General features: G+C 48.1%; 1 protein-coding gene across 2 annotated transcripts in view; it reads right to left on the bottom strand.

The window, feature by feature from the left end:
* Window positions 1–15,373, bottom strand: part of CLTCL1 (clathrin heavy chain like 1) — a 170,632-nt gene that overhangs the window by 12,490 nt on the left and 142,769 nt on the right. For both annotated transcript variants that reach the window (XM_040348535.1, XM_040348543.1), the window contains 2 exons: window positions 13,237–13,407; window positions 11,934–12,155 (listed from right to left, as the gene is read on the bottom strand). In XM_040348535.1, the coding sequence (XP_040204469.1) occupies window positions 11,934–12,155; window positions 13,237–13,407 (393 nt within the window). The remainder of the gene's footprint in view (window positions 1–11,933; window positions 12,156–13,236; window positions 13,408–15,373) is intronic.

Raw genomic sequence — 15,373 nt, 5'->3', positions numbered from 1 at the left:
CTACAGGTTTGGACTGTCTAAAAAAAGATGGGAAGTAAGAGACCTCATTTACCCCAGCAAAAGCCTAGACCACCCCTCCGTTGTAAGTTTGAAGACACCTGGCCAGAAAGAATCATGGATGCTTGCGTAAGAGGAGTGGTGCCATGAAGGCTACAAGCTAGCTAGAATTCTTCTCTGTGCCCCTCTATACTTCATGTAGTCCAACCTGCCTGTGCTGCAGCACAAACTAGCAGACCACCATGCAGCTCTGACAGATGATTTTCAGCAATGATTTATTGCTCTTGTCCCTACAAAGGGGTTCTAGGGCAGGGATAAGCAATTAGCGGACCTCCACCACTACAAGTCCCATCATGCCTCTGGGTGCCATGCTTGTGGCTGCCAGAGTCTTGCTATGCCTCATGGGACTTGTCGTTCTGCAACAGCTGGAGGTCTGCCAATTGCATATCCCTGTTCTAGGGGTTTTACTCCAACATTTTCACAGTTCTTAAACCGTCTTAGAATTCTTTGTTCCTTAAGGAATGATAAAGAAAATGGGGATTTTGACATAACTGTAAATTCATTATCAGGACACAGGACTTGAATTCATAGACCATGGGTTATATAGTTATATTTAGGTGACTAGAGACAAAAAACCTTTGCAAAGGCTACCCTCTACTGCATGCTCATATTAACCCATTAACTGAAAAAGACTCCAGTTTTTATGTAAGCAATACAAAGTGACCACAGAAGACAGGGATGGTCTGTGTCCTGTACTTTACTCCTGGAATAAGGAATTTATAGGCAAGTAGAAATTCCTATTATCGTGATTGTTCAGTACAGGGCACAACCTGTATTCATAGGCCATGGAGCCTCCTCAAGCATCAAACCGAGAGGTGGACAACAACATAGAAAACAGAACTGCCAAGAGCTCCACAAAAACAAGGGTTAAGGAACCTGAAAACATTTGTATGACAAGCTTGAAGAACCTTGTGGCTGAAGCTCACATCAATCAAGGTCTGAACATCCCCTTGGTAGAACCTGGAGAACGTGTGAACAGAGGACCAGGTGGCGTCCTTGCAAATCTGGGATACAAATGCTTGATGGTGGAAAGCACAAGACCCCCCAACATACCTAGTGAAATGAGTTCCCATAGGGAAATGAGTCATCCTTTCATTAAAGGGCAACTCCACTTTTGTGGGGAAAAAAATACAGCATAAATAAAAATAAATATATAGCATTTACAATAGCTATATCTTAATTTCAGGTTATTAAAAATTAACTTTTCTTTTCAAACTGCAGCACTGTCCTTTTCTGTAAAAATCAATGCAGTATGGCAACTTGAAGGCGTTCTATACACAGTTGGTACAAAACATCCCCAGCAATAATGCTTAGGTGAAGAACTCTGTACTAAATCCTAGTACACACTGGCCGAATGTTGGCCACCATCGGCCAAGTTCAATAGAAAGCAGTCGAAATTCGGTCCGTGTGAGTGGCAGCCAGTCATTCGGCCAGCTTTTGTCAAAGACTCATGACCAATAAAGTTCTGCCAACCGGCTTCCTGTCAGCGCTCTCAGCCACTGGCTGGAGTGTTCTGGGAAGGGGGCCACCCCCCTGTTGGAGCACAATAGCACAGCCGGAGAGATCGATGTACTAACATCAGCTTGTCCGAACAGCAGCTCTGACCTGAGCTGTGTATGATGCTTTAGATTCAAGTCAGGCATTTGGCATCCTCTGCAACATAAATGTTGTATTTGGATGAGATGCTCCCAAAGGGCTAATCACTTCTAAAGGGATGCAGACACTACAGCTTTTCTCATCAGAACCCTGAAAATGCATCAGCTGATTAAAATAAATTACTAACTCCTAATCAGAATCACTATTGAAAGACAAAGTGGAACAAACCACTTTCTTCAGAGCAGAAACAGGTAGGAATCTGCAATTAAGTTTGTTAAAATCATTGCAACATTGACCACCAAAAGGGGATTTTTTTTTACTCTTTAAGGACATAGTCCCTCAACATAAGTTGTCTGCTCCGCCTGGTAATAGTGGAGTGGAAGGCTGAATGCAATCTATGAGGGCCTGCAGGTGAGGCACAATGTTACTCAGTTTTGCAAACAGAAGCGGAGGCTGCCAGGTAGACAGACAGCCCCAACATCCAAGTAGTGTAGGGAAAATTTCTTGGCGGTCCTTCTCAAGACAACCTTCTCCTTGTGCAAAACAAAAACGTTTTTTTTTTTTACTAGAAAGAGCTGCAACCTCAGAAAGGCGCCCAACAGTCAAAGGTCACCAGGAAGGCAACCTTGCACGTGAGGGCTTCCAGGGGGATATCTGCATGTGGGGTCTTCCAGGGAGTTTTCTGAAGTACAGAGATCAAGAAAAGTCTTGATTATGAATTTTGAAGCGAGAGGTTTATGGAAGAAAATGGATGAAGCAGAAACATGTCCCTTAAAGTGGAGGTTCCATCAAAAAAACAATTTTGCTTTAAACTGTAGCTTACGACTAAAAAAGAAAAAAAAAAGTTTTTTTTTACTCATCTGGAAATGCCTCTCGCTAGGCGGTCCCACGAAATCTGCCTTTGAAACCACCTAGGATTCTGACATCATCACCCTCTAATGCTCCTGGGAAATGTGGGTCATCATTTCCCAGGATGCAGTGCGCTGTCCAATTATCACTCCCCATCCAAGACTTTCAGGAAGTAAGTGCCTGTAGGCATCACAATGCCCACAAGCAAAATGACAACGGTGTAGATATAGTTTTATAAACTATCTTTTTTGAATATCTATGCGGATCAGTGGCGGATTGTAAAATAGTAAGTGACCAGATTTATATTATAAAAACGCAGGATGAAAGGACATACATTTAAAAAATGCTAATTGTGGTTGGAACTCCGCTTTAAGTGTACACAGGGCTAGACTGCAGAAAAGTCAAATTACGAACAGATTATTCCCCGTGACTCAGCTTCCTGTCCTCGCTTAGTCAAAAATGTCCCTATACTCCAGGACCTGGGGTTTAACAGCCATTTCATAAAGAGACCGAGAAGTAGAAAGAATTTGGGGGTCCTGCATCAGCAAGTCTGGTCTGTTTGGAAGGGGCCAAGTCTCATCTGCTAGGAGTCGGTCTATGTATCACATCCTTCTGCACCAATTCAGTGCAATGAGGAACATTAGAACCATTTCTTTCTCCATCATGTGTAGCAGGCGAGACAGAATTTTTTTAATTAAAAATCGGTGGAAAGGCATATATCTGCATGAATGAAGTCCAAGGATTCACAAGGGCATTTACTGTAAAAGCCAGAGGATCCTTGGCTCTAGTTACAAATATGTTCAGCTGCTTGTTGAACCCGGAGGCCAAGAATGTCCACCGATGTCCTCCATCTTTGACAGATGCTGGAAGATCTTGGGGTGCAGAGACAACTCCCTCTAGAGTAGGCATGGGTGGCTTAGAAAGTTCTCTTGCCAATTGTGCACACCAGGGATATGGATACCAGAGAAGGCTGGAATGTGATTTTCCAGCCGAGTATCAAGTTTGTTTCGCTTTGGGACACTCGAGTTCTGAAGATTTATATAAGCCACTGCTGTGGCATTATCCAACTGTACCCTGATTAGGTGACCTTGCAGAAAGAGGTACAGCTAATTTGAAGGCTCTAAGTTCTAGACTGTTGAGGAGGACTTTGACTATTCTGAGGAACAGGTCACCTGAACCAGTAAGCAGTTGTAATCTCCTCACCAAGTCTGTAGTCTGGTTGGAGATCTGTCAGGGTAGGCAGAGATATGTCTGGCTGAATAGATGCATAAGACAATATAGAGCAGGGGTCTCTAAACTGCAACCTGGTGGCCAGATGTGGCCCTTTGCCTGCTTTTATCTGGCTCTAAAGCCAATATTCATCCCACTGATATGAGACACTATTCTGCCCTTTGACACCAAAAATGGGGTGCCATTTCTCCCAACATTAGGACACTATTCCTCCCCTAATACCAAAGATGGGGCACGGTCTACTCCCACTGATGCCACAAACTTTTGCATTCCTGCTGGCCACAGTGCGGCCCCCCCTAAAGTCTAAAAAACAGTAAACCGGCCCTTTGTTTAGAAAGTTTGGAGACCCCCTAATATAGAGAGTGGAGATAGGTTTGATCCATGATGTGGGGCTGTAGGAGTTGGAGTGACCTGAAGTGAAATTGGGCAAAAGGAATTCCTCAAAAGAAGGCTACCAATAGGTCCAGAGCCCTCATACAAAATCAAAGGGATGCCACTTGGATTCAGGGTCTGCTAGTGGGACCTTTAGGAGGCAATTATTTCTGGAGGAAGGACATTTTCTTGGCTTGGGCTGTGTCGAAGAACAGGCCCAGGTACTCCAGTTGATTAAATAGTAAAATGTTTGAAGCAACAGAGTTGTCCTTTGGATACTGGTTAACAAGGTTGTGGCTGAGAAGTCGTTTTGTAGAAGGTGGTCCACAAAAGAGTAACAAGTGTGGCAATCACGTTTGTGAAAACTTAGGGTGCACCCTGCTCTCACAGGGACACCTCAGGAGGATAATTTTGGCCTTTCATCTTTTCTTCTATGGGACATTAAGTCTGTTACCTGTATGTTTATATTGCTCATGCCGTCTTTATACCATAATTTTCTTCTTTGTTTGCCTATCACCTTTGTAAAAGAAAACTCAGGGTGCAGAGAAGGCATGGAATAGTAAAATTGGAATTGTTGGTCTCTCACGTCAAAATGCGAAGAGTTTTGATGTGAAGGGAAGATGGGAATGTATAGACATCTTGCATGTCTACTGATGCAAAATTTCACCTTGACTGAAAAAAGCAACGACAGATCTTGCAGCTTCCGAACAAGAACTGTGAGCACCCCTTCGTTGTGAGGAGGGCTTCTGGTAAAGCCTGGTGGACTTAGTTCCTGGCTTGGAGGTTGAATTCTGTGCAGCGTGAAAAGATTTTTTGCCGAGTAGAGGTAGTAGCTGTAGGAGACTAAAGCAGGCCATACATGGTTCCAATCTCGGCCGGTTCAACTGGCCAAGATTCGAACCGTGTATGGGCAGGCTTGAATGTACCAAGTTGATCTATCAATTTGGTTACAATCAGCATGCTGCTGGGTTTTACCGATTATCGCTAGCGGTTGCTATGGCAGTTGGCAATAATCACTGGCTTCCCCCGATGGGAAAAAAAGGATTTTTGTACTCACCGTAAAATCCATTTCTCTGAGTTCATAGACGGACACAGCCTTCATTGACCTTAGGGTTATGCTTCTTCCTACCAGGAGATTTAGGCAGAATTCTACAGCACTTAAGGTGTTAAAAACTTTCCTTCATGCTGCTCCTCCCAGGGGGCGTGGCTCCCCCAGGCATAACCCACACCCTGCTCTAGGAGCCTCAGTTCGTAACAAGCAGTACAAACAAAGGAGGGGTGGGTGCTGTGTCCGTCTATGAACTCAGAGAAATGGATTTTACGGTGAGTACAAAAATCCTTTTTTCTCTTTCGTTCATAGACGGACACAGCCTTCATTGACCTTAGGGACGTCCCCAAGCAGTGTCAAAAAAATTCGAGGGGTGGGAAAAATAACACAGCAAAAACAGGTTACACCCCAAACAAAAACCGGAGTTACTCAAAGGAGGAACTCCAACCTTAAACTGCCGCCTGTAACACCCTGCGGCCAATGGAGGCATCCGAAGATGCACTCACATCCACCATATAAAACTTTGAAAAAGCGTGGACCGACGACCAGGTCGCAGCCTTACACACCAGTAACACAGAGGCTTGGGGTCGGAAAGCCCAAGAGGCCCCGATCGCCCTGGTCGAATGCGCCATGACCCGAAAGGGGGGCGCCCGCCCTTCAGGGCATAGGCCTGAAGCACAATCCGTCGGATCCACCTGGAAATGGTGGCCGACGAAACTGCCAGGCCCTTACTGGGACCGGACACAGACACGAACAGCGAGTCCGACATCCGGAAACGGAGCTGTCGCCGACAAGTAAACTCGAAGGGCCCGAACCACATCCAAAGAATGTAAAGTGGCCTCCTTCGGGTTCTTCGGCTGAGGACACAAGGATGGAAGAACAATGTCCACATCCAAGTGAAAAGCCGAAACGACCTTAGGGAGAAAAACGGCTGCGGCCGCAGCACCACCTCATCCTTACGGATGACCAAGCAGGGAGCCTTGCAAGACAAGGCCACCAGAACAGACAGACACCCGTCTGATCGAGGTAATTGCTACCAGAAATAAAATCACCTTTTGTGACAATAAAACAAAAAACCTCCCGAATGTCCTCAAAGGGAGCATTCCGAAGCACTGAAAGGACTAAATTCAAGTCCCATGGGGGTAATGGAGGGCGCACCGGAGGGGCCACCTGCCAGACCCCCTGACCCAACGCACGCACCCAGGAGTGCTATGCCAAGGGTCGCTGCAAGTAAAAAACAGCCAGAGCAGAAATCTGGCTCCTAACCGTACGTAAGGCGAGAGCCTGAACCACTCCCTGCTGCAAAGACAGCAGAATCCTGTACACAACGCATGTACGAGAGTGCCAGTTCATCTCCCCACACACAGAGAAGTAGGCCTTCCATGTATGAGGAAAAAACCTACGTGAGGTAGACCTCCGTGCAGGCAGCACGGTAGAGACCACCGAGCCCAATAGGCCTCGGTCCTTAAGCCCCTGGCTCTCAACAGCCACGCCGCTAAGGCCGGTGGCTGTGAAACAGGGTGGAAGATTGGACCCTGTAACAGAAAATCAATTCCCAGGGGAAGACGCTAGGGGGCGTCTGCCAGCAGACGCACCTGGTCCGCGTACCAGAAGCGACGCGGCCAATCTGGGGCAATCAGGACCGATAGAATCCCTACAGCTTCTACTCTGCGCAGCAGGCGAGGAAGAAGCTTCCGAGGAGGGAAGATGTAAAGTAGGCGACAGCGACCCCAAGGAGCCACCAACGCGCCTGACGCGTCCGCCCACGGGTCCTTAAACCTGGCCACGAACCGTGGCACCTACCGATATAGAGACGGGACGCTAGAAGGTCCACGTCCGGAGTGCCCCACTTTCGGCACAGACCCCGAAACACCTGCGGGTGGAGAGACCACTCTCCTTGGCCCAGTGCAGTGCGACTTAGGTAGTCGGCTAGCCAATTCCGTATTCCCGGAATGTACCCGGCCGATAGAGCCGGAACGGACCCTTCGGCCCACCGAAAGGATGCGCGCGACCCCCGTCGCTGCAACAGAACTCCGTGTGCCTCCCTGATGATCAACCTACGCCACGGACGTGGTGTTATCGGACAGGATCCTGACCGGTCGGCCCTGTAGATCCAGGGACCACCTGGTAAGGCAAAGCTTGATTGCTCAGAGCTCCAGAACGTTGATCAGTAGGCAGGACTCCACCTAAATCCAGTGCCCCTGGGCTGACTGGGTGCCCCAAGCGCCCCTCCCCAACCGGAGAGGCTGGCATCCGTCGTGACCACTGTCCAGTGGCCTGCAGAAAAATGACTTTCCGGCCCGAAGCACCGGAAACGCCAGCCACCATACCAGGGGAGACATGATCAGATGACTCAACTGAATCTGGTAATCCAGAGATGACGGAAGCTAGTCCCATCGTGACAGCAGTTCCCTCCGTAGTACCCTGGCGTGGAATTGGGCATACGGAACCGCCTCGAAAGAGGCTACCAACTGACCCAGAACCTTCCTGCAGAATCGCAGAGATGACCGCTTCTGGGTCGGCAACTGCTGCACAGCAGATAGCAGAGTCTGAAGTTTTTCCGCTAGGAGAAAAACACTCCCGCCCCGGAGGAATCCAGCACCAGTCACAGGTATCCCTGAGACGGAATCAACCCTGATTTCAGGACAATCCAGAAACCAGCCGAACACTCGGAGAGCCTGACACGTGATAGACACGGCTCCACCAATGCAGAGCTCGAAGAAGCTCGTAGGAGAATGTCGTCCAGACATCCCATCATAACAAACCCCCGCTGTCACAGCCGGGCCAGTATCGGTACGAGCACCTTGGCGAAAACCCGCCGAATGGGAAGGACACCATTGAAAATGGTCCCCCCCCGACCGCAAAGCACAGAATCTCTGGTGGTTTGAGGATATGCAGGTACACGTTCATGACATCCAAGGATGCCAGAAAAACCTGACAAAACAAAACGATGGACTTGAGGCCCAGGATCAACCGGGCCCCATCCTCCATGGGGACACAAACAGAATGGAGTAAAACCCCGAGACCGTTCCAACGAGGGAACTGGCACAATCACTCCCCTGACCAGAAGATCCTGGACAGCCCCTGACGGAGTCAACCGGCGAACCGGAGGAGGCCAGAAGCCGGAGGGAAAAAACCTGTTTGGCAGACAAGAGAGAAACTCAATCTTGTACCCCAAAGAAAACACTTCGCAATGCGAAGCCAGTCTCCCACCCGAGACACGGGCGGGAGCAGACCTTCAGGCGGAAGCAGGTATGTCCGCAGACTTGTTAGGCATGCGGTATCCGGTGCGCTGCTACCCCGCAGCGGGGATTCAAGCACCATGTAGACCTACCCCCACCGCACAGGGCGAGCGAAAAAACGCTCGGAGGTAGGCAAGGAGGGTCCTTGCACAGGGCGAGGTCCCTAGCCCTTCCCAAACCGTGGGAACAGCATGCGCTTACCACCTGTGGCATCCTCAATGATGCCAGTCAGGGAAGACCCAAAAGGACCGTTCACCCTTAACGGTGATCACCAAGGCCACCTTAGAGGTCCTTCTTCCAGCTCCTGCAGCAGGAGCTTCGCCCTTTTAGTCGGGGCCTGCCAGGGCCCCGGCCAGAGCCGGCCTCACCGCCGAACCCACCACCGTGAATAGGGAGCGGGCCACGGCCTCCACTCTCCTATCAGCGGGATCCTGAAATGCAGGAGCCCCTTCCACAGGCAATGTGGTGGCCTTGCGCAGTCTGGACACAGGGGGGTCCACTGGCGGAGGAGAGACCTACTTTTTTTTTTTTTAAAGCCCCCCTCAAGGGGGTAACTGGTTGCAAAGTTTTTTGACAAACTTTTTGCGGTGCATCCCATTCCTTGTATAACATATAGTCCAAATAAGGAACACAAGGAAACACTTCAGCGATGCGTGGTAGTCTGCTGGTACTGACACGGAGGTGTCTCCGCCACATCCTCAATTTTTAGAGCCTCACGCACCGCAGAAACAAGAGCTCCAACAAATTCTTGCCAGCAACTGACTGCAGCAGAGTCATCCTCACTATCCATAAGGGTTAAAACCCGCAGCCTCTGACATAACAGAACCAGAAAAAAACAGCGATTCTGTGTCAAACCCAGAAGCAGGCTTCAGGGAGGGGGCGCTTTTTTACCCCCCATCCGGGCACTAGCAGCTTCAAACCTGGCAAGAAACCCAGGACAGCCAACATAACAGATGTGGCAGGGGGAGGGGCATTAAGGGTTAACTCAGGCATAGCTTGAGTTCCATAGTGTCAGCGCTGAGTCACCCACCCTGCAAGGCAGGACAAAAAAAAAACCCACTGGTCACCTCCTTGCTGCTATTGCAGAGCATGGGGGCCCCCGGTATTCACCACCCCACCCAGCTGCAGAGGGAGCTGAAAAACCTCAGGTGTGCTCTGATGTGCTGACTGTGATGTGTATTCACCTCATGGAAGATTCACAGCACTAAAACTGTAACAGCACTAAAACTGACCAGAGGCTGTGCCGAGTCATCTCAGGGAAGAATCACATCGTTACCAAGGAGATTTCCAAGATGGCCACCATCTGAGGTAAAAATTACCTCATAGAACACAGCAGCACTGACTGCTTTGTCTGTTACCTCAGAAAAGAATCACAGCGTTACCAAGGAGATTTCCAAGACGGCCGCTGTCTGAGGTAAAAATTACCTCATAGAACACAGCAGCCCTGACTGCTTTGTCTGTTACCTCAGAAAAGAATCACAGCGTTACCAAGGAGATTTCCAAGACGGCCGCTGTCTGAGGTAAAAATTACCTCATAGAACACAGCAGCACACAGCAGCACCCCCCAGAGTAACAACACAGTCCCCCTAACAACACACGGGCCCCGGTGGTAACAAAGAAAACCCAGGAGGCCCCCCTTCACAGCCACTACCCAGTCAGGGGAAGGAGGGAGAGGAAGGGGAGAGAGGAAAGCAGGGCGGACCCTCAGTCGACCTCCCCAGGGAAACCACCAGCCAGACCACTTACCTGAGTAAGGGGCCACTACTTACCTGTCCTGCGACTACCCGGCTGGAGGTATCCCAGACAGAACCAACGTCCGTAAACGGCATGGCTGTCGGCCAGACACACTGTGACAAAGCCATAGAGACCGGTCATATGTGTGCCCTAGAACCAAAGTTCCCCGGCCGCCCCTGGAGCAATGGGGCCTGTCGTGGACGTCCCAAAGCTGAGCTGAGGGCCGGCACACGCTCGAAGGCCGAACATGGGGGGACTACAAGGGTCGAGGACCCAGCCTGTCACCCAGTCGGCTGTTGATAGAAGAATCGCAGGATTCAAAAATGCAGGAACAAAATAATAAAAAAAGCGAGAAAAATCGCCAGAAAAAAACTCCAGAGTCCAGGAACTCCAGAGATAGCCTTGACCTCCTGTCGTTAGGCAGAAAACAAACTGAGGCTCCTAGAGCAGGGTGTGGGTTATGCCTGGGGGAGCCACGCCCCCTGGGAGGAGCAGCATGAAGGAAAGTTTTTAACACCTTAAGTGCTGTAGAATTCTGCCTAAATCTCCTGGTAGGAAGAAGCATAACCCTAAGGTCAATGAAGGCTGTGTCCGTCTATGAACGAAAGAGAAAGACAATGGTTTGGCAGGAGGGATTGCATCAACACTGTCTGTGTTGATGGGGGAATCAAGCAAGTTTCTTTCCTGCAATCCGTCCTTGCAGGAAAGAAATTGGCTCCATGTCTGGCCAGCCTAAAACAGCTTAGATTATGCAATTTTCTTTCCTTACAAGTGGGAGGGAAAACATTGTTGATGGGGGAATCCCTCCCGCAGAGCTATTGTGTTCCCCTGGTAGAGAGCCTTCCCTGCTGGCAGAATACAGTGATTAGGGTTGCCAGCTTATACCGGAACACAAACGCCTGCGCACGGGTGGGATGTTCAACACTTGGACAATAATCTGCATGCAGATTTCCTCAAAAGTCAAAAGTAGTGGTAACACAAGCCTTGCTGCCCTTCATGGATGGGGAAGTATTAGTTTGTGAGTAGTTTTTAATATCATTTTTTATTCAATAAATTGTCAAATGGTAGTACACGAGGCTGGTGCGCCTTTCTTTTTGCCAGCTTATAGCCTGTGGCACTAATCATTCAGGAAATACCTGACAGGCTGGTTGTTCACAAGTCAAACGATGGCTCGACTTGTGATCGAAATTCATCCAGTTCCTGCTGAACTTCAATTCATGTCAAGCCGACTTTTGTTTTTTTCTTGTGGGGTTAAAGCACCTTTCCAGCAGTGACTTCCTTTCTGAATTTATCAAGGGATTCCCCAAACAGGTGTCTCTTAAAGGCAGGTCTAGCAGATCAGGCATTTTAACCACAAAATCCTGCACATATGCACAGAAATAAGAACATTTTCTAAAAACACCAACACAAAACCAAAAGCCTCAGGGCATCAGAATTGGGTCATCAAGTTCCGTGTTATCGGTTCATATAGTGGCAAGAAAAATCATGTTAACCCCTTGGAATTGACTGGTTTTCTGTGACAATCTGCCATAAAATGTGATCCGATCCTCATCTAAGTCACACAAACACCAGGTTGGAAATCAACTATTCCAGGGAGAGACTGGACTTGCAGGTCAGATGCATGGGGTGGTCATTATGTTATATTGTGTTGAGGATATATCTACAACCAAGCTCAATGCATTCAGTGCACCATACCTCACATTATAAATAAGATAACATTTAGTGGAAAGGTTTTGATGTTGTACAGTTTCTAAAGCTACCATTTTATTGGTTAGATTGCATATCATTGTATAGATTATACACACCTTGGACAAGTACTCTCGCATGACCTGAATAAAGTAAGGCATGGCAAAGTCCATAATGTTGTGCCTCCAGGCCAGCTCTAATACAATGTCTGGATGCAGAAGATCATAGCAAGTGAAGAGAGTGGCTGCAAAGCATTCACGTTTTTCCTCCTCCAGAAACCATTGTAGCAGCTTCTCTGCTAGCTCAATGTCTTTTGACTCTGCAGCATACAACATGGCATCCTGTTAGGAGACATACATGTAAAAGTTGACAAGTAAAAACCCAGTTCAGGTACGGCCCTTTTCTAGGTCCGCAAGTTAATATTTAGGCATACAGGGCATGTGCGAGTAATTTTGAAATATTGTGGGCCCAATGGCTAGATACCCCGGGGACTCTCTCCAGTGGAATTAGTCCTGAACCGCCTACTGCTTTGAGGTATTAGTACTTAATGTTATTAACGTTAGTGCTAGGCCTGACTCTGTATACCTGAGATATTAGCCATTGCTGTAATGACTGTGACCTGTTTAGATTGGGAGCTGTGGCGTGTGTTGGGGTACATGGAACGTTTAGACTCTGCCCCTGTATTTGTGTTATACTTACTATGGAACATGTATTGGTTTTGTTTTATTTTGTTCTGCTTTTCTTTCAATACATTTTTTTTTTTTAATACAATAAAGAGAACTCGGTTCAGAAAGTCAAAACCCTGAACCAATAAACGGCACACTCATTACTTTAAATCTATGCGGTCAGTTGCTTGTATACCAAAGAAAACTATTTTCACTGATTTATTGCCCTAATCTAGAACTACAATATATACAGGAGTAACAATCTACATGTACTGTATAATACCGGTAAGCAACAAAGATAACACTTTATAGCCATGTCAAGGCGATGGTTAAAAATCTATTCCAGTGATTACGTATATAAACAGAGGTTGCCAATGGAAATACAAAAAAGTATGGGCCTCCTGGACTTCTGCCTACTATACTAGGGAGGACTAGATTTCCTTGCATAGATATTAGTCATTATATTCTGCTAGATAACTGTTTGGATTGTAACTACTGTGGAATTCTTTTCTTAGGACTATGAACTTTTGCTGCATGTTTGGCTGCACACTGCTTCTTGACCTGTATATGTACGAATGTTTTTCAAACAATGCTCTGTACTGTAGCAATCCATGTCCATGCTGTTCAATTCACCTATATGACAACAATAGAGCACCTTTGTTTTGTAAAAAACATAAAAATAAAAATCAATTTCAGTACTTACATGGACAAGTGTTTTTAATCTGTTCAATAATAACTGAAATCCTTATTGTCTTACCTTGTATAAGCGGTCCTTTTTGCATAGCTCCACACTCTGCTTCCAGCGGTTATTACCCTTGTATAGATAGGCTGCGATTCGACGAAACTCAATTAGCTCGTGTTTCTCCAGACGCTGTGCCAAGCTGATGTTATCAAAGTTATCATAAGCATCAATAGATGCTCTTAATCCCTATGGACAGACAAGTGTTTAGTTTTAGAGTTCAAAGGCGCATATCTGCAGTCTTTAGTATTTAGTGCATTCAGATTTTTCACACAACTGATTTCAAGTGGTATCAATTCCAATGCAGAACGCTGTAACTCTGAATGCACTAAACACTAAATTTGTATTAATGTACCAATGTGCTGCCAGAAATGTCAAAGCCATAAAGAAAAGGATTATAATAATTAGGATGTTAGTTTTTCCAAGAGGATTATTTTTTGCTTTACAATTTGACAGAGGAAATATCAAGCATGACGTACAGATTGCATTCCTCAACAATATAATTATGATGGCAGTGTGGCTGCATTTTAAGCACTGCAACAATTTATTCACATCTTAGCACTTTAAAGTTGAAATCAAATCAGTTCAAATGTAATATATGGGAAAACATGATCACATCTCAGCTCTTTAAAGCTGAACTCTAGTCAAATCAGTTAAAATGTAATATATGGGAAAATCCCTATAAACCAGCCCTCAAAAATTCCACTCGCCTGCTCGCAATTTGCGAGTGGAATTTAATACAGGGCAAGTGAGGAGCGGGGGTGGACCAGGCTGATCGTTTCCTGACTGAACCGATCAGCCAGGAAACTGTCAGCCAGAGGACACACAGCGGCAGGACCAGACTGCCCTGGTGCAGCTTTGAGCTGGGGTGAGGAGGCTGCAGCGCTCCCCCCCCCCCTCTCTCTCCTCCTCTTGTTATGTTTTATCGCGCACACACAGCGGGGATGTCCCGCTTTGTGTCATTTAGCTGGCTGTGTCTGTGTGCGGCGCGCTGTGTAACATTACCCGTCCCCCCCCCCCCCTAGACCGGTGTTTGTGAAAGTATCAGTGTTCCGTCTCTGAAACTATCCATCTAGAGGTGTGGGACCTTGTTACATTGCACGCCGGGGGGGGGGGGGGGGGGGGCCTTTGTTTGCCCGGTGCTCGCTGAGGAAAGGCAAAGCCTCAGGAAAGGAAAGCCATGTAAGACGCTGGAAGGGAATGTCAGCTGATCAGCTGACACCAATGCAGTGAAGAGGGAGGAGCTCTCCCCTCTGCAGGAGATCCCATGACACAGGAGCATCCCTGGAGGCATGGGAGTAACGATGAAGAGGAAGGAATCGACTGAGAAAGTAAGTGACATAATAGTCAGTGCAGCTGATCCCAACCTCTGCCTCTTACTGACCCCCCTCACCACCACAGATCTTATCCCTATCCCTGGTGCCATCCTCCCCTACCACCACCACCACCTCTGGCTCTTACAGCCAACCCCACCACCACCGATCCCGCCACTGATCCCACCCACCACCGTCACCACTGCCAGTGATCTTACCTCCTTCACAGCCACCACTGATCCCATCCCCCCACCACCACTAATCCCACCACCACCACGATCCCACCACCACCACTGATCCCATCACCCCTCACCGTCACCACTGCCAGTGATCTAACCCCCCTCACCGCCACCACTGATCCCATCCCCCCTTCACTGCTGCCACTCACCCCATCCAACCCACCACCACTGATCCCATCCCATTCCCCATCACTTCTACCACCACTCACTGTCACTCATCCCAGCCCCATGCTTCAGGAGGAAAATGGAGGGTATTGGTTCCTCTATATGCCGCCCGCTGCTTCTCCTATCCTGGGTGTACAGGGGTGAGACATGGGGCCCCTGAAGCATGGGGCTGGGATGATTGACAGTGAGCGGTGGTAGCAGTGATGGGGGAATGGGATCGGGCATGGGAAAATAGAGGGGATTGGTTTCTTCTGTATGCTGCCCCTGGCCCTCTTCCTATCCAGGTGTACAGGGGTGACACATGGACCCTCTGAAGTGAGAGTGCATGGATGGGCACAGTGAGAGTGCATGGATGGGCACAGTGAGAGTGCATGGATGGGCACAGTGAGAGTGCATGGATGGGCACAGTGAGAGTGCATGGATGGGCACAGTGAGAGT

The sequence above is a fragment of the Rana temporaria genome, chromosome 1 (genome assembly GCF_905171775.1).
Source record: "Rana temporaria chromosome 1, aRanTem1.1, whole genome shotgun sequence".
NCBI classification, from domain to species: Eukaryota; Metazoa; Chordata; class Amphibia; order Anura; family Ranidae; genus Rana; species Rana temporaria.
Note: the sequence above shows the minus strand (reverse complement) of the source record. Positions and strands in the feature narration are given on the sequence as shown.